The sequence below is a fragment of the Vulpes vulpes genome, chromosome 4 (genome assembly GCF_048418805.1).
Source record: "Vulpes vulpes isolate BD-2025 chromosome 4, VulVul3, whole genome shotgun sequence".
Lineage (NCBI taxonomy): Eukaryota > Metazoa > Chordata > Mammalia > Carnivora > Canidae > Vulpes > Vulpes vulpes.
Genome location: NC_132783.1, coordinates 36,275,502 through 36,299,660, shown reverse-complemented (window position 1 = coordinate 36,299,660; position 24,159 = coordinate 36,275,502). Strand labels below are relative to the sequence as shown.

Below are 24,159 nucleotides of genomic sequence, written 5' to 3'. Positions count from 1 at the left end.
TACTTAATCACTGGTGGGTTTAATTCTGGGAAAGAAAAGCCATATTCTACTCTAGAGACAAAAAATAGCTATAGTCTCAAACCTGGTGGGTATATCTTTTCTAAAATTTGAGAGAAAGAGTAAGAGCAAACATGGAGATGGTTTTGTTGGGCTCAATATAAGGAAAACAAAAAATGATTCAGAATGAACAATTTCAGGGTGCCTGGCTGGTTCAGTTGTTAAGCGTCTGACTCAGGTGATGATCTCATGGGTCATGAGATCAAGCCCCATGTTGGGCTCTGCACTTAGTAGGAAGCCCGCTTAAGATTCTCTCCATCTGTCCCTCTCCCTACTTGTGTAGGTGCATGTGTGCACTCTCTCATAAATAAATAAATAAATAAATAACTCTTTTTAAAAAAATGATAGATTTCTTCCGTGATATTTGCCTTTCATAATTAAATAACATAACTTACTTAAAGATTTATTCTTATATACAAATTAATGACTCCTCACAATAGTTTAAAACAGTATATTTTCTAATAAAATATCATATTTATCTTTTCTTAAGATTAAATGTTCATAATAAGAACATAGAAAAGTAAAGAATTTTATTATGTGTATGTTTTGTCATTAAAAATTTCACACACAGGACACCTGGGTGGCTTAGTCTGTTACGTATCTGCCTTTGGCTCAGGTCATGATCCCAGGGTCTTGGGATCAAGCCCCCCATGGGGCTCCCTGATCATCGGGGGGCCTGCTTCTACCTTTCCCTCTGCAGCACCCCTGGCTTGCTGTCTCTTTCTCTCTCTCTCTCCTAAATAAATAAATTTTAAAAATCTTAAAAAAAAATTTCACACACTAAATATAAGATAAAGACTGCATTAATTTACATTAAAATTTATTGGATGCCTACCATTCTACTGAAGTTGATTTGGATTTTTATTTACATCCTCCTATATAAATATTTATATATTATAAGTATATAAATATATTTATATATTATTTTTTATATTTTAATTTTATACTTATTATTTATAAATATATATTATTTCCTCATGATACAACACTGAAAATGCATGTTATTCCAGTTGCAAACTTCATATATTTTACTTATATATTTTTTTTATTTTACTTATATTGTATATAAAATACAGATTACACAGTTTTAGGATATAATCTTACATGTGTATACATATGTATTCATTCAGACATATGTTTGTAAATCTATCTTTATGAAGAGAAGAAGAAAGAAAAAGAAAGGGAAAAAAAGAAAGCAAAAGAAAGAAAAGAAAGATAAAGAAAATAAAAGAAAGAAAAGAAAAGAAAGGAAAATATATCATTCTGGGTGATGGACTTAGGAGTAATTGTTTACATCTTTAGATACTTCTCAAAATGTTACTAGCCCAATATCTTGATTATAAAAATATTTATCATACAATACCTAATTATACCTAATTCACTGCAAAATACTTTTAAACAGAATCTTAATTAGGTTGTTAAATTTTTTCCATACTAAATTAATTCATTCAAAGATCTAGGCCAGTCATTTTGAATTCCATTTTCCAATTTTTCCCAATTCGAGGTGTGTTTAATCACTTGGAAGAATGTTGCAAAATTATTAAAAATATTCTTCAAAATTCAGTAAGTAAAGGTTTTGAATTCATTTTCAGTATGTGTCCCACATCACTTTTAGGAATAGACTAGAAGTAGGGAAAGGGCAGAAGAGTTCCAGAGTCAAGCACCCAATGATAGGAAATCATGGATCCACATCCACGTAATATAGGGGTTCCTATTAGGCCAAGTTTGTTAGAACCTTTGCTATTTTGCAAAAGTTTTGGGATTTAGCTGCATTATTTCACGGAGTCATTTGAAGAACTTATACTTTAGGCTATCAATGTGTGTATCAAACTTCTAAAACATAATACATCTCTAAGTCTTTTCACCATTTGGCATGGAATTAGAAAGGGCTATCATGGTGTAAATAAATGACAAGTTTTACAAACATGTTTAGTAGGACACAATAAACATATAGAATACATGTGAGGAGAGACACCTGCTCAGCTTCTATAGTTTTAAAACACATATTTTTGGAAGAATGCAAAGGCAATTTTTACTGCATTGCCAATTTTTATTACCTTTTATATAATGAATAATTTGGTTTCTCCAAAATAAAAAGATACTTATTAAGATCTTTAAAAGTGTGATATTTTGATTATTCCAAATAAATACTGGAAATGAATTTATAAACATGTCAGGCTTATTAAATTTATGTGAGTGCCCAATTCCAATTTTCTAAATATTGTGTGAAAGATGGATATGACAGTGCCCTCAGTAGCTGCCATTTGTAGATGTTTTGCACTAACAAATGAGTGCTAGCAAAGTCAATTAATTTATAATGCATGAGTCACATAATGCTTATTGCTCCAGTGAGAAAGAACCCTAAAAATGAAAACCTATTTTGAAACTGGGGAGGAAGCTCTGCAAATGAAGAAGCCTATGTGCTTTAGGATCCAAGATGTTTGGGGCTGCATCATAATAACTACCACTTACTGACTATCATAAGACAGCAAGAGTGTACAAATGACACCTGTTACAATAATCCTGCAAATTGGGGATCATTTCCTTCATTTTGTTGTTGAAAAAAGTCTCAGAGAGGTTAGGGTCCCCGGAATTACATAGCTTTAAAAGGGGAAGCTGGAATATGAACATAGGGTCTGACTTGAACCATGCTGTGCTCACTTGCATCATCCTAATGGCTAAAGCCATGAGTTTGGAAGAGATTACCAAGGGGATGCATGAAGCAGTGATTCTTAACCCCCTTTTGAATTGAATAGAAGTTATTACTGCTCTAGTGAGAAATATCCATACATGAAACACTTAAAATTTTACACACACACACGCACACACAAACTCCTTAAGTCTATCCATCAATTCTCTAGTGAATCATTCACCCCAGGATAAGAGAAATATACACCTGAGTAGAGAAACAGAAACATTTCAGAAACAAGAGAGGAACAGTGTCCTAGAAAGGAAACAGGGGGAAAATAATTAAAAACAGCAACAAACTAGAGTTACAGAAGTCAAGATTGGAGAGAATTTCAAAAAGAGAAACTAAAGGGATCTCTGGGTAGCTCAGCGGTTTGGCGCCTGCCTTCCGCCTGGGGCATGGTCCTGGAGTCCCCGAATCGAGTCCCGGGATCCAGTCCCACATCGGGCTCCCTGCATGGAGCATGCTTCTCTCTCTGCCTCTATCTCTCTGCGTCTCTCATGAATGAATGAATAAAATCTTAATGACCACAAAATGTCCATTGCATTTAACCAACAGGAAGTCAGAATCTGTCCTGTAATTGATTGAGCAGTGAGGTGAGGAAACTAAGACAAGAATAAGCTCCTTAGATAGCAAGCAGGTGTCATCTAAAGTGCCAAGTGTGCTAGAGTAATTGATTACAAGAAGGTTCTGATTGGGAAAGGTGCTGGAATTAACCAGCAAACGGTAAAAAGTAGAAAGCATGTATACCAACAATTTGCCAACCTGTGTAAACAATTCTTTTAAGTAACTGTGTGTGAAGGGAAGAAAAGAAAAGGGACACAGGGCTGAGGAACAGGTTTTTTTGTGTGTGATAAAGTGAGAAAGAATCGAAAATGTTTACAAACTGACAGAAAACTTAGCTAAGAGAAAAGAGATAGATTGTAAAGCAAAATAAATATGTAAGAGAACACAAAGGAATTGGTATCAGAGAACAAGGGTCAGGAGATCATTTTGTCTGAGAAGAGGAAAAAGTGAGGACAGATACAGAAACACTTGGATATAGAGGCAGAAAATAGAGGTATTCCATGCCCTAAATTTCAAGGGATTCTGAGAAGTTTTCTGGGCATGTAATGGGTATGGGAAGAGTAAGGCTGATTGTTTATTTATTCAACTAACACCTCCAGATTGTTTATTCAACTTAGCACCTCCAGAGTACCAGGCGTTCTTTGGGTGCTAGGAATATAGTAAATAAAACCAAGTCCCTACTATCATTCTTGCTGGGTGAGATAAGACTATAAGAGAATGTTTATAAAGAATGTGGTAGGTGGCAATTATAGCTAAGAAGAAAAATATATGAGGATAAGGAGGCTAAGAGAGCCATTCAGTGGGAAGGTGGCATTTTATGGGGTGGTCACAGAAAGATGGTTCATAGGAAAAGGGGAAAATGCAACAGAAAAGTGGAGATAGGGTGTTCAGGTAACTGACCATGCATCCAGACTAGAGGGAGTGATGGAAAAGGGGTAAGGAATGAAGTCATAGAGGTGGAGGGGAAAGGTTGTGTACAATTTTGTAAGTCATGATAAGAAGTCAGCTTTTAACTGAATTGAGCCAGAAAGCCACAGGGAGAAGGTTTTGTACAAAGAAGTGACATAATCCTTATATCTGAAAAGGATCATTTCATTGGGGGGGAGGGAAGGCTATAAAAGAGCAAGAGTGTAAACACAAAGAGAAGGCATTTGTAACAATCCAAGTGCAAGATAAACGATGGGATGGGCCAGAGGATAGTTAGTGGTGAAGAAAATATGAAGTGGTTAGGTTTTACATATATTGTGAAGAAAGTGGTGCCAGATTTGCAGATAGATTGAATAGGAATAGGGAGGTGAGGTGTGAGAAAAAAGAGGAGTCAGGATTCAGGAATAACTCCAAGGTTTGATTGGGACACTAAAGGAGTGGAGATACCATTTCCTGATGGGGGAAGGCTGTGAAAGAAGCAGCTTTGGAGAGTAGAGGCTCAGGAACTGGTTTTGGACGTTAAGTCTGAGATGTTTATGAAACACCATGTAGAGATGTTGAGTAGGAAGTTGGATATATATGACTTGAGTTCATAGAAGAAGTTCAGGATAGAGATAGAAATTTGGGAACCTTTGAGATACAGATAACATATAACCATGAAATTACATAAGATCACCTACTGAATAAATAAAAATAAAGAGAAAAAAGGCCCAAGGACTGAACCTTCAAGCGTTCCAACATGTACTGACTGTGAAGAAGAAAAAAAACTAGCAAGGCTGAGGAGAGGCCAGGGAGGTAGGAGAAGTGCTGTGAAAGGGTTTTATCAAGCAAGGGAATAAGCAGGGAAAGGGCTTCAAGAAGGGAGCAATCAACTGTGTTGAATATAGTCCAGTAAAATTAGAATTGAACCCCAACTATTAAATTTGTCATGGTGAAGATAATCAGTGACCCTGACAAAAAAATGTTTCCAGCAGAGTGGTAGAGATGAATGCCTTGTTAGATTCAAGAGAGAATGAAAACAGTATTTTGATGACTGTGGACAACTCTTTCCATGAGTTTTGCTGTGGAGGAAGTAAATGCAACAGTGTCTGGGAAAAGGTATAGGGTCACGGAAGTTGTTGTTTAAGATAGAAGATATGGCTTCATTTTTATACTAATAGAATTATTTGGTAAAAAAGAAAAAATCACTAATATGGGAGGGAGGCAACTGCAAGAACAATGACTTGAGCAAGGCAGAGAGATTAGTTCAGCTGCACAAGTGAGGACAGTTGATTCCTTGTAACAGGAGGAGAGGAGGGTACAGATGTTAGTAAATTATCAGATCTGATGGTGGGAGTGTATAAAAGTTATATTCTAACTGCTTCAATTTTCTCAGGGAAATAAAAAACAAGGTTATCAACAAAATTAAATGGGAAGGAGATGCTAGATGCTGGAGGATTCTGGAGCAAGAAAAACGATTGAAATAGCTAAGAAAGACAGTGACTGGTTTATGAACATAGATCAGGGTCCTGGGTACCATGATGGATCCTCATGAGATTAGTGGTGTGAATTTCAAATGAAACCAGTTAGCTGGGTTGTTTTTCTCCTCCCTCATTCAGTGATGTGGGTACAGGTGTAGAGTAGAGGGTGAGTTGTGTTTTGCTAGGCTCAGGTTTTCCCAGGCCAGGTCAGAGGGAGAGGGAGAAGAGTGTTTATAGGAGTATGCAAGAGCATGATTAAAATGACACATTATGACCTCTCATGTATTAAGGAGGACAGTCAAGATATAGGAAGTGTGTAGGTGGTGGTCACCTACATTTCTCTGTTAGATATATTTTTTGTTCTTTCACATTACTTTTGTGACATATCCACTGAACTATACTTAATAAGTTCAACTGTACAAATGCTTATGTAAATTAGTAGAACATATTGTTTTCTTCAAGAAATTGGAAATCTTAATTACGGTTTGGTTGAATTTCTTGACTTCTCTCTTCTGAATGGGATGCCTCTTGCTATTCCTGCCTATGGTCTCGACATAACTGTACAAATAAGGGGACCAGATTCCACTGTACTACAGATTGCTCATGTGGGAATATACACAGGAGCGAAAGGAACCTGGAACTGCACTACACCTGCCCTCTGACATTGGTGAAAAATCCTCCTTCTTCTTAATGGCAGAACCAGGTTCCTTGACTTCCTTTGTGAGTAAGGACAATGCTATGTAACTCTGATGTCCTAGTCCACACTTCATACACCTATACACTGTGTGTGTGTGTGTGTGTGTGTGTGCATGCGCGCGTGCGCATATGTGTGAACCAAACTGAAACTTCTCCCTGAACTCTCCTTTCAATGAGAAAAAAATGAATGGCTGAGGTTTGCAGTTTGTCAAAAGCTTTGAAAAGATTGCTTTAGCAGACTTCATTTCTGGAGGTTTGTACTGCCTTTCCACTCCTTTAGGAAGGACCTGATGGGATAGCCTAATTTACTTCGTGCATGCCAATTATTAATACAAATGTCTACCTTGGCCTACTTCCTTTCATTTATACAATTTCAGGGATGGTCAGTCAGCTATGCTCCAGGCAGAACACAGAACCATTCATGCACAGGATCTTGTGCTTTATTCTCTCCCCAGTAGGCTCTGAGCATGCTGTGGCTACAGCCCATGGAGCACTATCTTTTATCCCTTGGCAGTTATTTAAAATCATTCAGAAAGAACCTGCCGAGCCTCATCAATAGAGGTAATTTAGCCAGTGGCTTTAAAAATGCTAAGTTACATTCCCTGTCTCAACTGAGAACATTTATATTACAGGAGAAATGAAGTGTATTCAATATACTCTTGAAGAGTGCATTACAGTATCTAATTCAGCTCCAGCATCACTAACTGTAAAACCATATAATGTTAAAGTCAATTAAGGTGGTTTATTTTTTAATACAATCAATTTTATTGCAGTGACAAGAGAGCACCATAATTAGTTTTCACAACTTGAGCCTTTGTCAAAAGGCCTTCCAGTTGTGTGGGAAGAAAAACCCCAATAAAGTATGGGAACCTAAAGATGTATTCACTTCTATTTGTGACTGCGTGTCCATGGAAGAGCCATGCCATATTTTTCTTTGTTTTTTCTGGCACCACCACAGTGCCTAGAATTTAGTAGGTCCACTGAATGAAAAGTCATATATGGTTGAATTTTTTAAAACAAATGTTCAGTATTTACCTTCTACTGTTCAAGGTGAAGTAGAGCATAAGAATTAAAAAGCACAGGCTCTGGAACCTGACAGACCTGAATTTATATTTCAGTATTTCTACTTACTAGTTGTGTGATCTTGGGTATGTCACTCAAGCTCTTTCTGTCTTGGTTGCTACAACTGTAAAATGGGCTAATAATGGTATCCACTAAGGTTTGCAAAGCAAACAGTCCAGTGGCTGGTATGTGGTCTCAACCACACAAGCATTTAAAAAACAAGAATGTAAAAGTTTATGGCTGATTAAAACCTGAAAGGCATTATTACCTAAAAGCCCTTATTTCTCTTAAGAAACTGAAACCTCCGTGTGCAGAAACAGAATGCACATGGCTAATTCATCTTAAGTGCTGCTCAAGAAATACACTTGATGTAGCTTGTGCCATTGATGATGAGAACACAATAAACTGTAAAAAATGTCATTTCTGGAAACTTATTGGCTGGCATTCAGCAAGAGATGAATCTTTGTAACGATGTGACATGATGACTTTGATGAACTGAGCTTATTAAAATATGGCGCATTTTAGAAGATATTCCCTTAAAAATGAATTAATTTAGATAGAATATACTGCATACCATTATTCAGACATCCATCTTCATCACTGAAGAATAATTCTGTGTCAGTGAGATGTCTTCCTCCAAATACCTGCTTAGGATCCACTTTTCGTTCTCTAATTCAAAAAATGAAGAGGAGACTTGGACTTACTCACTGAGGTTTCCACTGGCTAAAATTCTATAATTTTTGTATTGTATGCATTTTGAAGCTTTCCATGGTTTGAAGATAAAAATCTCAGAAAAAGGGCAGCCCCGGTGGCCCAGCGGTTTAGCGCCGCCTTCAGCCTGGGATGTGATCCTGGTGACCCGGGATCGAGGCCCACGTCAGGCTCCCTGCATGGAGCCTGTTTCTCCCTCTGCCTATGTCTCTGCCTCTCTCTGTGTGTCTGTCATGAATAAATAAATAAAATCTTTAAAAAAAATCTCAGAAAAAGATCCCTCTTCTAAAAAAATTTTTTTTCTACTTAGCACAAAAGTCTGAGCGGTAGCAGTAGTCAAGCATTCTGATTGAAGAGTCAATATCTCAGTCAATTGCTGCAGATACATCATTTTTCAATTTGTTAGAAAGAAATCAAAAACTCATAAATACAAATATTAGGACGTAATACTCTACTATGAGCCTTTGGTGTCCCATAACGTATATATTTGGATATTAGACAAGGAGCTAGTTTTATGTAAGTACACATATTCTTATTTCTGGGTTTCATATGATACCCTTAGTGGATCATGCCAAAGAACATTGAGCTAATTTTGGTTATAGCTTAAAAATAAGAAGTTTGAAGGTCTGTAATTTAGGGATCTATGTAGATATCATTCTTGGTATCCTAAGGCATTTTAAAGGCTAGCTAGCACAGAGTGAGACAAGGTGAGGACATCTCTTTTATGTAACAAAAGAGATGGCATTCTTAAGAGATTGATCATGTTGATTTTCAGAGTAAGCCACCTTCTGTAGCTACTGTCAACAAGCAAAAGCAAGGTGTAGCAAGGAAACATTTCACACTTAAAAATGATGTTGACTTCCAGTCTCCAGAAAGAAATATTCTAACATGAACTATCTGCTTTGACTGTTATCAAAACCCTTCCTAGGGACGCCAGGGTGGCTCAGCAATTGTGTGTCTGTCTTTGATCCAGGGCGTGATCCTGGAGTCCTGGGATCGAGTCCCACATCAGGCTCCCTGCATGGAGCCTGCTTCTCTCTACCTATGCCCCGCTCCCTGTGTCTGTCATGAATAAATAAATAAAATCTTAAAAAAAAACTCTTCCTAAAAAAGAATGCTTCTATTGTTCATGGAGTCTAATTTACTGACAATATAATAAGGGTATTCTAAATCACTGAAAGTACTAAAGTAGGTTACATGTTAGCAATCATTGTACTTTAGGATAAGAGTCTAAGTTCCTGCTTCTACAGAGAGTTAAGACAGGTCAATTTTCTAACAGTTTACAATGAATGAAAATATTCTTATTTACTCTATTTTTAAGAGAACAGAAATCGGGATGCCTGGGTGGCTCGGGCGATTTAGCACCTGCCTTTGGCCGGGGGCGTGATCCTGGAGACCTGGGATCGAGTTCCGCATTGGGCTCCCTGCATGGAGCCTGCTTCTCCCTCTGCCTGTGTCTCTGCCCCTTTCTCTCTGTGTCTCTCATGAACAAATAAAATCTTTAAAAAAGAGAGAGAGAGAGAGAGAGAAGAGAAATCTTGAAGATGATCAAGGTGCTCAGTTACTAGAGTTTCCAGAAAGTATTGGAAGTTATAGAAATGAAAAAAATTGCCTACTCTTTAATGACAAAATAAAAGCTTCCCCTCCTCACAATGACAAATAGAAGGTTTCTCAATCCAAATTCATTTGCCTTGTGGTTTTGATTAAAAATATGCACATCGAAAACTTCATATTACAGAGAATGCACAATGTAGTGAGATTCTTACAAATTATGATATTTGATATCAGGTCAAGCAGTCTTTCATTTTGTTCAAAATATTCCAATGATCTGAAATTGCCATCAGTTTATGTTCTGCAAAGTCTCTCTTCCCAAAGTCTATTGATATCACCAAACTGAAGATGAAATAAGGACTTTTTGTTCCCTCTAAACAGGGGCATAATGCCCTATGAGAAAATAACATTTGTAACAAATAAAACCCAGGGGATCTAGTAGGGCAAAAGAATAAATCTTCATCTTCCACACAACTTTCAAACTGGTAAACAATATAAGAATTCAAAGATCGTTCCTTTTCAACTCATGCCATATAATGTACAAAGTAAGTTTGTATGTAATGGCCATTCCAGTTCCATTCTGCAGTCAGACATGAGAATTCAGTGGTTAGAGGCTTAACTTTAATATGCAAAGTAGAGGGTTGGGTGGAAATGGGGTGGGGGCATCAGGATAAATAACCCACACAACTGGAAGTTCAGGTCATTTCCGATCTGAGGATATAGAGGGCATACTGGACAATGGTCAGACTACCTGAAAGGAAACCACAATCTGATTAGTTCCACTCCAAGGGATGGTTTTTAAAAACCCGTTCTTATTCTTTACCATTGATTGGACGTCTAAATGAAAGGCTACATATGGTGAAAGATATATACATTCAGTCATTACAACAGAAGGGCGATAAATTATTCGGGATGCCTGCAGAGAACTGTGTAATCCACTCTTTCCATTTTCACTCTCACCTGTGAAAAAAGCCTGAAACTGTATGCCAATTGGTTGTTAATAATGTGCTCTGGAAGGAAGCAAGTTGAAATTGTTCCTAAAACTGCAAATCAAGAGACAAAGTATGTGTGTCTACTACTGTTGAATGAAATTATATATCAGAACAAAAGACCATGCCTGCAGTACAGGACTAAAGTATGCTTTCATGTGTCCTATAAAATCCAAAGCTTTGGGCAGCACAAAGCTCTGCAGTGCTTATATTTCTACTCCCAGAAGAATAGCCTAACATAGATGTAGCTAATGGAAGCCTCCAAAAGGAAATCGGTGATATGAAATTTAAAATAATTGTTTTTTAAATTTGTAGTTTCCAGATTGGGTTTCTACTGTGCCTGCCAAACATTCTCCTTTTTCTGTGTGTTAGCTACATAAATATGGATTTCATTTGTTTATTAAGAAAAGGAAGTGGTGATTCAGCCACTTTGTAGAGATTCTGTACCGATCCTGTTTGTATTCTTCCACAGGACACTGTAAGATGTGACAGGTCAAAATCTGAAAGGAAGGAAGAGCAGGGGGGGGGGGGTACTGATTGGAAAGAGTAAGCCCTCTGCATCTCTGGTTTCATCTGTAGCCCAGGCTGCCTCCCTCAGAACTTCTGTCTCACCTCAGTACCTGGCCAGCTCCTGCTGCTCCATTACTGTCCTTTTCGTCAATCTGGATGGGCTCCAGGCAGCAGAAATGCTATTACCAAACCCTCTTTCTTTTACATAGGTTCCAAATTCCAGTTTTCCAGGAATCTTTCATCCTCATATATGTCAAGCAGGAGACACTATCTTGTCTTTCTCTAAAAAGTTTGTGAATCTGTATTTATTTGTTACAGGAAGATCAAATATAAACATTCCAAAGCTCAGTGCTGTCCACATGCCATTTATGAGTCATGTGTCACAAAGATATCACTCTCTTTCTCTGAGCCCCACTTAGAGCTGGCAAATAAAACAGAGTAATACTAGCAGTCTGCCTACTTCACAGGGTTGTAGCATCAAATGATCTACATGAAAGGGCTTTTGATCACTAACTTCCAATTAAATATATTGCATAATAATTAGCCAGGAATGTTTGCAAGTGAAGGATGTATATATATTTACATATCATAGACAAAGTTATAAGGCTATGCAAATGGAATACAAAAGCTGAATCAAGTAAAGGAACAAAGAAGGAAGGAGGAAGGATTTACAGGAAAAGGGAGAAGAGAGAAATAAAGAACAAGTGTGAAGGTACACCTGTGCATATTCAGCAGGGATCTGAAGAAGTATGGCTTGAAAAGGTGCTTATTTGAAAACATCACCATGATGGTTCATTTTGTGTCAATGTAACTAGGCTGTGGTGCCTGGTTTTTGGTCCACTGCTAGTCTAGATGTTGCTGTGAAGCTATTTTATAGATGTGATTGACATTTACAATCAATTACCTTTAAGTTAAGCAAATTGTCCTTGATAATATGGGTGGGCTTTGTTCAATCAGCTAAGGGCCTTAAGAGCAAAAACTGGGGGTGCCAGAGAAGAAGTAATTTTGCTTCAAGATTATAATATAGAAACCCCATCTCAGGTTCCATTCTGCCAGCCTGCTCTACACATTTCAGACTTACCAACTCCTACAATTATGTAGCCAACTCCCTAAAATAAATCTCTCAATGATAGATATTCTATTGGTTCTGTTTCTCTGGAGAACCTTAGCTGATACAATCACTAAAGTTGTTTTTTTTTTAAGATTTTATTTTATTTATTCATAGAGACAGACAGAGAGAGAGAGAGAGAGAGAGAGAGAGAGAGAGGGGCAGAGACAGGCAGGCAGACAGGCAGAGGGAGAAGCAGGCACCATACAGAGAGCCTGACGTGGGACTCGATCCCGGGTCTCCAGGATCACGCCCTGGGCTGCAGGCGGCGCCAAACCGCTGCGCCACCGGGGCTGCCCACTAAAGTTGTTTTTATGGGAAAAACATAGTGGATTATTTTCTGCCTTTATTTTCTTTGCCATTTTTAAAAGAGATTTTATTTATTTACTCATGAGAGACACACAGAGAGAGAGAGAGGCAGAGACACAGGCAGAGGGAGAAGCAGGCTCCATGCAGGGAGCCCAACGTGGGACTCGATCCCAGGTCTCCAGGATCACACTCTGGACTGAAGGCAGCTCTAAACCGCTGAGCCACCTGGGCTGCCCTTGTTTGCCATTTTATAGGAGCATCTGTACTCCAACCATGCCTGCAATACAGGGTAGAGAGAAGATAGCCCCAAGTGAATGATCCTTTTTAGTCACACTAAGAAGAATTTGATGTCTTCTAAAATCATAACCATCTCCATTTAGATATCTTACCAATAACTCAAACTCCAAATACTCAACACTGACATCTTTTTCCTCCATAAAATGTTCCTTTTTTGAGGTGCTGCTCCACAGTGTCCTATTCTGTCTCCACTATAGAATCATCCTTCACTTTTCCTTTGGTTCACTCCTCATGTTCATTCTATAAATCCTATAAATCTTCTTTGGTACCTTTTCTCAAATGAAGCCCATCTTAGATTTTCTTCATGTTTCCTCCAGTAGCTACCCTGCAAATTACTTCAGATCAATCATTCTAAATAGGCTTTCATTTATTGCTTACCAATTGCCTATAGCTTTTTCTTTAAAATTTAAAATCCATATTGCTAAGTCTGGCATTCAAGGCTCTCCATGTAGAATCCTGACCAATCCCCCCAGAATAATCTGTACTACTTCTATCAAGAGCTTTCTACTCCAGAGACCTTGGCCTCTCCAATGACTCATTACCCACTCTTTCGCCATTTTCTCCTTCTTCGCCATTCTGTTTATTTCCTATCTTTCAAGTCTCAGTTCAAGTTCCAATTTTTCTAGCCATTCATAGGCTTAATAGAACTTCCTCATTCAGAACTAGTGTTGTGACTATCTGGCTCATTCATTTGGCATTTAAGTATAAAATAACTTACATGGTTAATAAATAGTAGACACAGGTGAAGACTATTCAATCAAATTTAAAGCTGTCTGAGTTAGGGACTATATTTTTAAAATCATTTAAGGAATAAAAGAAGGGTAGGAGGGATGGAGGAAGAAACTAATGAGAGACCTTCCTTTGTACTCATAAGCTATGAGTTACAACTTGGCACTGTGTGTATCTTCCATCCAAATGCTATACTTATTTCCCATTGTGGGAATAATCAAAAGAGACATTTTAATAAAATGTGCTGTCCTGAGGATACATGAGTTTTCTAGTTGTGGTTGATTTGTATTATATCCATCGTACCTGTTCTGGTAAAATGGCTGATAGGTATAGACCACAGTCTATAAAACAAAGTGTTGTTAATTAATGTGCATGGGGATGCTCACCAAGGCCTTTTGTACTGGTAAACACAATGCATACTGTTCAGTCTTCGTTCTATTTTCCAGTTTCCAGTATCTAACTCTGTTCACCACTCTCTTCATTTTAAGACTTTTCTCTTGTCTCCTCTGACTGTAGTATGTTCTGATTCTCCTTCCACTTCCCTAAACTCTCCATATCAGTCTTCTACCCATTTCTTAAATGACAAACTCTAAAGGAGAGTGGGGGAAGATCTCATCTTTATGAGCTGAATAGCCTGATAACTTCAATCACTTCAACAACCAGCTATACTTTCATTATTCCTAAAGCTCTCACTCCAGCTCAAACCTCTCACCTGAGTGGAATAACAACATGGCCAACTGGCTACTGAATGTTTCCATTTGGATGTATAGACCATATGCATCTATAACTCCCCATCAGACCAAACCTCCTCTGCCTTCTTTATTCCTTGTCCCAGAGGCCTGCACTATTATTGCCCAGAGCAAGACCTGAGAATCATCTCCACTTCTCTCTTCCTCACCCCTATAGCGAATCACAAACTTCTGCAATTTCTAGGTCATTAACAGCACCTGAATCTATTGCAATCTCTATTTCTGTCTAGGCCATGATATTTCTCACCTAAATAACTGCAACTGTACCTTAATCATCTCTCAGTTCTCTTTTGTCCTCTTGTCCTTTAGTAAGGATTAGTAAGGAAGGATTAGCTTCCTAAAATGTTCATCTGATGCCTATTCTTTAATCCTTCAGACTTTGTATACTTTCAGGAAAATGACTTAGCATGGCCTGCATGGTCCTTCACAGCTTTATCCTGTCCAACCTCTGCTTTCTAGACTTACTGCCTAATTTCCACTCTGAATTTGACATTTCAACCTATTTAAAATGCAGCTTCCACAAAAGCCATTCTGTCTTATCCCTCAAAGCCTTTGAAAATTCTAGCTTCCCTAAAAACACTGCATTGCTTAATGCACTGATTTTTCATATCAACAACTCCTTGACTTATCACAGATCTAGAGGTATTTCTGATCCCTTCTCCACTCAAATCGGGGTTCCTTACCCCTCCATTGTTCTCCTATTGGACATAACTGGAGTATACTTCTTTTCACATAATACTGCTATATTTTTGTTTGTTTTGTTTCCACTAGACTCTAAGTTCCTTGAAGACTGTGGTTTATCTTGTTATTTTATCACTACCTTATACAGCAGAGGGAGGGCATGGCATACATTAGGTACTCAATATGAGTTTGCTGAATGAATCAGTGATAAACAGACACTATGCTTTAAATGACTGTATTCGCTAATTATTAATAACCATTTAAAGTATCCTGACTATATATCCTGTGATTCCATCCTTTATTCATTTCCTTGACCATAAAAATACTTTGTAATATTCTACAGAAATAGAATCTAGAGATGTATATATATTTCTGAAATTATTAGCAAGTAAGAAAACAAGAAAAAGCTTTTTTTTGTTGTTTAACCATAAGCAAATCTCAAGAAAGCATGAGGACCTGTGAAAATAAAAAAGGCATTAAAATATCATTCATAATGATTTTTTTAATGCATACAAATATGTAGGTAACCTGAAACACTCTGGATTCACAGTTTGATGTCTTTTAATTCCATTGAAGCAAGAATTAAAGTTCATTAACATCTGGATGAAGGAATTCTTTCTATATTATAGTCTAGGACTCCACTCAGATCAAATAGGTCACTTAGTCAACTTAGGACAAATGTAGGCCAACTTCAATGTTCTGCATAATCAGAAATTAAGCAGGAAAAAAAAAGAAATTAAGCAGGAGCCATCCTTTTATAAGAGGAAATCATAGCATTTTAATTACTTAGTTTGGAAGAATGGGGACATTGAGGACTTCTCTGTAATCACATGCTCCACAGAGATTGAGTGTTTAGACATTCGTGAGGAAACAATGATGTACCCTTCAATCACTGGTTTGACCTTGTTCAAAACACTGACATTCAAAATGAGTCCAAACTGTTTTCCAGCAGCACTTTATTTTAGAGTGGCTTTCTTGACCAGGTTTAGTTATTGCTGCACAAATCCATGATAGAGGAGGTCCTATAATTACCTCCCCAATTTGTCCCAGAAGATATTTGCAGGTCTGCATAGGCAGACAGTCCTAGGAAGTAGCAACATGACCAAGTATTTGCTCACAGGAAAGTCAAACAGGAAAGAGTGACGGGACATCCCATTTGTTTGTAGGCTGGATATTAGAAAGGTTTTCAGGTGTCCAATCAGCCACAGACAACAGAAACTTTAAAACTCAGAGGTTCCTTTTCAATAATTCTCATTGCTTTGTGCTATTTGTTCTGTTTTTTATTTTTTTAATCTCAAAAGAAACGCTCTTTTAGCTTTCTCTTATTTCATTTCCAAATATATTTGGGAGAGAGAGGATCTATGTCTAAACTCTCTTTGGTTTTAATAATCTGTTTTCCACTAAAGAGTGACAGTTGCTTACTTTTTCAAATCTTGTAAGAGTTGCCTTAAAGGCATTAGTCATTTTTTCATAAAAGTATTACTAAACATTAAGCTTTCACCTGAAACAACTGGTAATATGAAACAGGACAGACAACCAGAATTGTTCCTAGTTGAGGAATTTACCCTAAATCCAATACTGTTGTAGACACCAAAGCAATGAAGTCACTCAGTGGCACGAGAGACAGGACAGAGAAGACAGAGAAAGCCATAACAGAGCTCACTGGTGGTTAAAAATTCTGTAACTGCTTAAAGTTAAAAAGCCCTCATTATCAATGATGTTATGAAGTAACCTAGGCAGGATGGGGCTCATGACTTGGAATTAATATCCTACTCTTCTTAAAAACCAATTCCCAGAGCAGCCCTGTGTGGCTCAGCAGTTTAGCGCTGCCTTCAGCCCAGGGCCTGATCCTGGAGACCAGGGATCGAGTCCCATGTCGGGCTCCCTTCATGGAGCCTGCTTCTCTCTCTCTCTCTCTCTCTCTCTTTCTCTTTGTGTGTGTGTGTGTGTACCTCATGAATAAATAAAATCTTAAAAAAAAAAGAAAAAAACAATTCCCAACTTAAAAGAAAACCCAAACTCTTCCTTTTTTACTTTTTTTTTTCTGTTCAACGATTCTAGTGATAATGGGCTTTACTTTTTCCAGATTTTATTTATTTATTTATTTGAGAGAGAGTTCAAGTGGGGGGATGAACAGAGGGGGAGGGAGAGGAGGAGGAAAGAATCTCAAACAGATTCCATGCTGAGCATAGAGCCCAACGTGGGGCTCGATCCCATGACTCTGAGATCATGATCTGAGCCAAAACCAAGAGTTGGATGCTTAACTGACTAAACCATTCAGTTGCCCCATTCTAGTGGTAACAGTTTTTTGTTTTTTTGTTTTGTTTTTTTAGTGGTAATAGTTTTGATGAATGTTTTTCTTCTCTAAAATGTTACGATAAGACAGAGGTTACATTATTACACAAGTGACATACCTATGAACATCTCTCTGAGGATTTATGGCTCTTTCTATTCCTTTTTAACATTTTTTTTCTTAGGGAACTATTTCCAGACAGGACAGCAGAGATTGGCTATTCACCAAATCTGTTTACCTTTTCTTCCGAGCCCACAGCTACATTTCTTGATCTCTCTTGCAGTTATGTGTGAAGATGGAAGTTGACTCTTTCCAAAGGAATGTGGTCAAAAGTGATATAAACCATAAAACCCTGTACTTCAAGTGCTGGCCAAAGAAAATCCTTCTATCTAACCTTTCACTCTTTTTCCTTATTTTTCTTATCTGATGGCTGTGTATCTATGCTCAGGGTAACTTTAGAACACACGTATGAAAGATAGCAGTCTTCATCACTCTGGGTCCTATCACGCGTAAGAAATACATGTATATTACGGTAAGCTACTAACATCTCAGGGTTTGTCTGTTATAATAGCTACAGTTATTCTAAAACATATGGCATCTAGAAATAAACCACTAGAAAAAAATAACCTAGCAAAGAAAAACATTGTCAATATTTTTGTATATCTATTTCCTCCTCTCCCCCCTTTTAAAACTTTAACACTTTTAATTACCCTAATTTGTGGGTTCTTACCCATTATCTTGTCCTTTTCCAGAATTCCAAAGTTCTGCTTAATCTGGCACTAAATCTACATAAATAATATGAGAGGAAGCATTGAAACAAATTGCCACTGAGCACAGTTCCCTTTTCAAACATGGCAGCTTGAATGTCTCAAAACAGAAGACATAAAAAGACACTGGGGAATCTATTCTATGTAAGAATTATAGTTATATCCTCCTTTTCTACCTTTTGTTCCAAGAGACAAACCTGGGTTCAGTGTCCCAAAATGAACTACCCATCTGTGACAGCCTATGGTCATTCTATTATAGCCCTGTCCCCAAACAGCCTTTAAACGCAAACTAATTCTCCAGGCTTGTTTTGTCTGTTTCTTTGGTTTGTTATGGTGACTACATTTGAACTTATCTAGCCATCCTAGTATATTGTAGTGATTCTGTTTTCTATAAGATAAATGATTTGCTCTGTCAACAATAATGCCCTATAATTATAGAAAAAAAAAAGTCTCTACACATCGAAAAGCATAATCTCTAAGTCCAAACAGGAAGAAAAATATTTTAATAAGCAGGAATATAGCGAAGACGAAATTAAAGGAAAATTTTCTGAAATTCTTCAAGACACTTTTATATTTAATTCTCCTGACTCAGAGGCAAAGCTCATAGCACTACACATTAGATGTGAATTAGATGATTTATAAACTTGTTTTGAGTAACCGGCAGTATGAAAGAACTCAAGGAAAATGGGAGATCTACAGATAACTAAGAGAAGCTTAATAGGAACTGTAGATAACAGAAGGTGTAGGATAAGACACCACAAAAGGTATTTGCAAAGCAAGTGGTAAATCTCAAACCTTACTTGCCTGAAAAATATCTTATAGAAATATGGGTGAGGGGGTAATGGGCTTTGAAGAGAGATAGGGACGACATTTGTTCAAATTTTGGTTCTTTTTCCTGCTAAATGTAAGCACTTGGGCAAAATTGCTTGACCTGCCCAATGCCCAGTTTCTTAGTCTGTAAAACGGGTACCATAAATCTCTAGTTCACGGGGCTGGTATGAGAATTGGTCTGTAAAGTGACACGTGGTACTAAGTTTACCATAAACTGTAATTATTAGTGTATCTGGAAAAGATTTACTATTGACTTAAAAGTCATATTGTTTTCTTCAATCTGAAGTAAAGATATCAGAGTTTTTCATCTAAAATTTCCTCAGAGATTTCTTTTCCTAATTCATCTACCACATTGGCAGAAATAGCATTGTAAACTTAACTTGGCTAACTCTGCTTCATTCATCTGTCAACAAGATTCTGGGCTTCAAATTGAGTTGACAATTGCTGAAGGTAGATGGGAGAGAACAGGCTGCACGAGAGCGTCGTATTTCACACCTCAGAGGGTTCTGTGCTACCAACAATAACATCATATCTCTGTCAGTCAAGCAAAATTATGTGGTTTGATAGACTGATACAAATAAAAAGCCAGTTAAAGCAGCTCTCCTGACTCTCTTCTGGCTACAGCTAGAGGACTTGTTTGAATCTGCTACCCATGAGTATTAGAAAAGCACTTCCTTTGGGGACAAAAGGACAGAGAAACCACATCCCCCTTTGACTCTAAAAACAGTCCAAAATAGTGCAAAACTGGCTACCTTTGAAAACTCTGAAGTCACTTTGTAAATTTTAATCTTACTCTTTGCTTCTTATTGAAACATGAATGTATCTTTAAGATATCCCAAATGGAAGGTACAATGTCATGTCATATGCAATCAGGTAACACAATGGTCAGGCAAATCATTCCAGCTAACACATTTGTGATAACCGAGCTAGGCACTCAAAGCACCTTCATGGATTCCTTCAGAGCAATATTTTAATACATGTTACCTTTATGAAAAAGAAAAGAGAAAAAAGTACCTGATATTCATACATACATTATCGTAAAATTATTCCACTGTGGCCTTTTAGTCTGTATTAAAACTTATTTCTTGGATTTGATGCTGTACACTAAATATATTATAACTTCTTCAAAATGCAGTAAAGATGGGACAGTATGAATGCTTATTTTATGGACTGACCACTTTAAATTTTGGACATGTTTTTATTATATATAATTATTTATATCAAGGAATATGACTTGACCATTGCCTGCCCAATCTGCATAACAATGATCCATATTGTAACACACTCATAATTCATAAGGAATACGGATAATGTGGTAAGTGGAAAGAGTTTAAAATCAGACACATCTAATTGAATTCCAACTTTGTAAATCCTCTCTACTGGTGCAATCATTGATGATTAATCTCTGTGAGTCTTCTCCTTACTGAGCAATGGGAATGGTAACACCAGGATTTTTGTGAGACAAAATGAAAGAATGTGTGTGAAGTGCCTAGAATATTGCTTGGCGTATACAGACATACCTCATTATATTACATTTCAAATTACTGGGCTTCACAGATATAGTGATCTTTTTTTTTTTGGTTTAGTGGGGTTCTTTTTAAATACAAATTGAAGGTTTGTGGCAATCCTGCATCAAGCAAGTCCATAGGAGCACTTTTTTAACAGCATTTGCTTACTTTGTGTCTTTGTGTCACATTTGGGTAATTCTCACAATATTTCAAACTTATTTCATTATTTTTATATCTGTTGTGGTGATTTCTGGTCAGTGATTGTGACTCACCGAAATTTCAGATGGTGGTTAGCATTTTTAGCAACAAAATATTTTTTAATTAAGCAGGTACCATATTTTTTGACATATGCTATTACACATTTAATAGATTACAGTATAATGTAAATATAATTTTCATATGCACAAGGAAGCCAAAAAATTCATTTGACTCACTTTATTGTGATACTCACTTTATTGCAGTAGTCTGGAACCAAACCCACAATATCTCCCAGGTATGCCTGTACTCAGGGCTTAAAAATATTGGTTCTATTTTGTTTTTATATAATAAGAAAGGAAAAAGCAATTAAATCTTTAGTGGAGGACCTGGACTAATAGATAACCCCAAGAAAGCCAGAACTATATGGCTGCTGAAACTTCTGAAGAGCCAAAGAGGAAATACTAGAACCTGGAATGTCACCATACAACAGAAGCAAGATTTAACTATCTCTTGGCATGTCTACAATTTACATTTACCAAAAAAGGTCTTGAACACTCTATCCTGGCTGTAATCTTTAGAGTTTCCTAGTGGTTTGTTTCTAGTTTTAAAGACAGAGGCTTAAATATGAAATCAAAGAATAAGACTCCTCGACGTGGGCCATGCCATCTGCCTAGCATTAAGCAGGAGTTGAAAGTCAGTTACAGAAGCAAAGCCACTCCTAACATGATTTATGTTCCACCCTTGAACGTGGCAGGAAGACTGCAAAAGATATTTGGAAGCCAATGCTTCCTCTGAATAAAGTAAACGAGTATATGCTAAGCCCCTCTCCCCGGACCATGCTGGCCGTTAGATAAGTTGCCAATGTGGAGTCTTTGAACCCTGGAGCAAACTGGCTATTCGGGATGAGAAAATATCTCAAGGCCAATGATCATTGCTACCGTAAATGTACAGTGGACAATACAAACACTGGGGTCAGACAACAGATATCCAGGATATTATTACTCAAAAACACATCTAGCTCAAAGCTGACAAGATAATCTGTTCCTGTGAGTGCAAAGCAGGCTGGAATTCTGCAGCTCTGACCTACTCAAGGAAAGAAAAAAGAAAGTGCAACTCTCTAAGGGCTCCATCTCATGTTCTTTATGCAGGCAAACTCCAACAGACTTCAAAGGGAGTGTTGCCTAAGGAGGGAGTATGGGACCAAGCCCACGGGGGGGTATCATTTCCATGATCATGTTGCCATCTACATTTGGTGGACTGGCAAATGCAAATATTTCAGATACAAGTTTAAACAGATGAAAAAAGAAGTGCGAAATAGCTTGGGGATTTGCTTGCAAGAGAAACCTCAGAATTCCAGGAAAAGTATTTAATATCAGGAGCTTCATAAGTTATTCCAAAAGTCCCAGGAGAGTAACTGGTTTGTGATACTATCAAAAATAAAGTTTTTTTCTTCATTGACACATTTTGTACTTCAACATATCCAAGATAGTGTACTTAAAAAATAATTTCCCAACGTTAAATATTTTTCAAAGGTCAGTAACATTTTTCTAATTGAAATAAAGATTATATTTGGATGTCTTAACAAGGTTTTAACATACGTGATCCTGATTAATGTAGAAGAGCTCAAATGCAGCAAATATACTTACAGGAGGACCTGTGGGGTGGGGGGGGGGGGAGAATAAGAGAAAGGGAGAGATGAATTAGTGATGATGCAAAATATTAAGATTAAATACAAGACGAAAGCATTGTCATAGTCATCAGCTAAAATACAAGCTGTCGAAGCCATATAGAATTCAATTGTTCTTAATCTCTCTCTCTCTCTCTTTTTTTTTTTTTATAGGTCATGGACAACTTTGATACCATATCAGAAAAGTGCATTTACATCTAACTGCACACAAAATTTTACATAAAATTTTAGTGGATGTTCAGATTCCTTGAGGTCTATGAATAAAAGGTTCATTTTAAGATGGCCAATATACAAACCTAAAAATTCAGATAAAATATGAATCAGGAGGATCTTTGGTTGTTTATGATAGCCCAGTTGGAACTGATATATAACTTTCTTGAGTTTGGTAAGACGGCTAAATGGGAAATGTGCCCATTATTTGTTCTCAGAATGGTTTTTCATTTAGTAAATGTTTTTCATTCAGTACCATTGTCAATATATAAAATCATAAATCCTTATGTTTATATGTTTCTTTAAAACTATGTATTCTCATTAAATCACAGGGAAAGTCTAAGAAAATTTCCATATTTCCACACGGTACCCTCGAAACACAAGTTTTAGTAGCCAAGAAATTAAGAATTGACTTTTTAATTTTCTATAAAACTTCACATAAATACAAAAAACTTACATTTCCCTCAATCCTTTTTATTTCTTTTGATAAAGATCAATTCACTGATTGACTCCACTAATGTTTCGTTATTTCTTATTCCTTAAAATGCATTTATTTATTTTTTTAATTTATTTTTTATTGGTGTTCAATTTGCCAACATATAGAATAATACCCAGCGCTCATCCCATCAAGTGCCCCCCTCAGTGCCCATCACCCAGTCACCCTTAAAATGCATTTATAAATCATCTTCTAATATAAGACTTTGTATTGTGAAAGGGATAGCTATACAAGCTTCCAATTACTTAGATTAAATGATGTTTAAAGGTAACCTTTAAAACACTCTTAAAGGAATTAAGCAGGTATACTGCCCAAATTATTGAATTTTCATAAATCCCTTTTACTTCAACACCTTTTTTTCTAAAAGGAAGAGGAAATGAGACTAAAAACCAAAAACACAGCAAGTCAATTTGCTGCTCTTTTTGATAGGTTAGAATTTCTACTATTTCAACACTTAGAAATTGGTTGTTTTTTTTAACACTGATAAATACTTGTGAAAAAATACTAGAAAAGAATATTTCTTAGCACACTAGAATCAAAACTTAAATTACCTTTCAAAGTGAAGGAAAAAAACTCAAGTAAAAAATATTTTTGAAACTAAATATCCAAATGATGTGAGCAGCCTACTGTTTTGCTTGTTTTATAAAGTCTAAGACTCCAAAAACATAAATGACCATGCAAAGTCTTATCAGGCCATCAATTCTTCCTTGCAGGGTAAGGTGAAGGTACAGAGAGCCATTTGGCCTGAAAGCAAAAACTCACTGAAACGGGCATTAGGACAATTGGTTCTGTTTCAAATTCTGCTCATAAAAAAATTGAATGGCCTTGGCCCAATCACCTGACTGCTCTGGGGCTCCATTTCCTCAACTACAAAATGAAAATGCTGGATTGATTACTCAGGCTGCTGTCATCACTAAAATTCTAGGGCTATAGAAGAGGAATAAAAATTCCAAAATTTTAAAATGAATGAGAGTAAAAGCATGACAAAATTGTACCAGTTGGATAAAATAACAATAAAGTTTTCCAAGACATGTGCCCCAGTATCCCAAAGCAGATGTTTTCATAAAGATCCTGCAT

At 36.9% G+C, this 24,159-nt stretch overlaps 1 protein-coding gene across 12 annotated transcripts in view; it reads right to left on the bottom strand.

Moving 5' to 3' along the window:
- COL25A1 (collagen type XXV alpha 1 chain) overlaps positions 1 to 24,159 on the bottom strand; it is a 446,203-nt gene that overhangs the window by 186,609 nt on the left and 235,435 nt on the right. For 11 of the 12 annotated variants that reach the window (XM_072755504.1, XM_072755500.1, XM_072755501.1 and 8 more), the window contains exon 1: positions 8,033 to 8,050. In XM_072755504.1, the coding sequence (XP_072611605.1) occupies positions 8,033 to 8,035 (3 nt within the window). In that variant the 5' untranslated portion in view covers positions 8,036 to 8,050. Of the gene's footprint in view, positions 1 to 8,032; positions 8,051 to 22,335; positions 22,344 to 24,159 lie in introns of those variants that run through there. The other variant, XM_026017640.2, reaches the window with a different exon arrangement.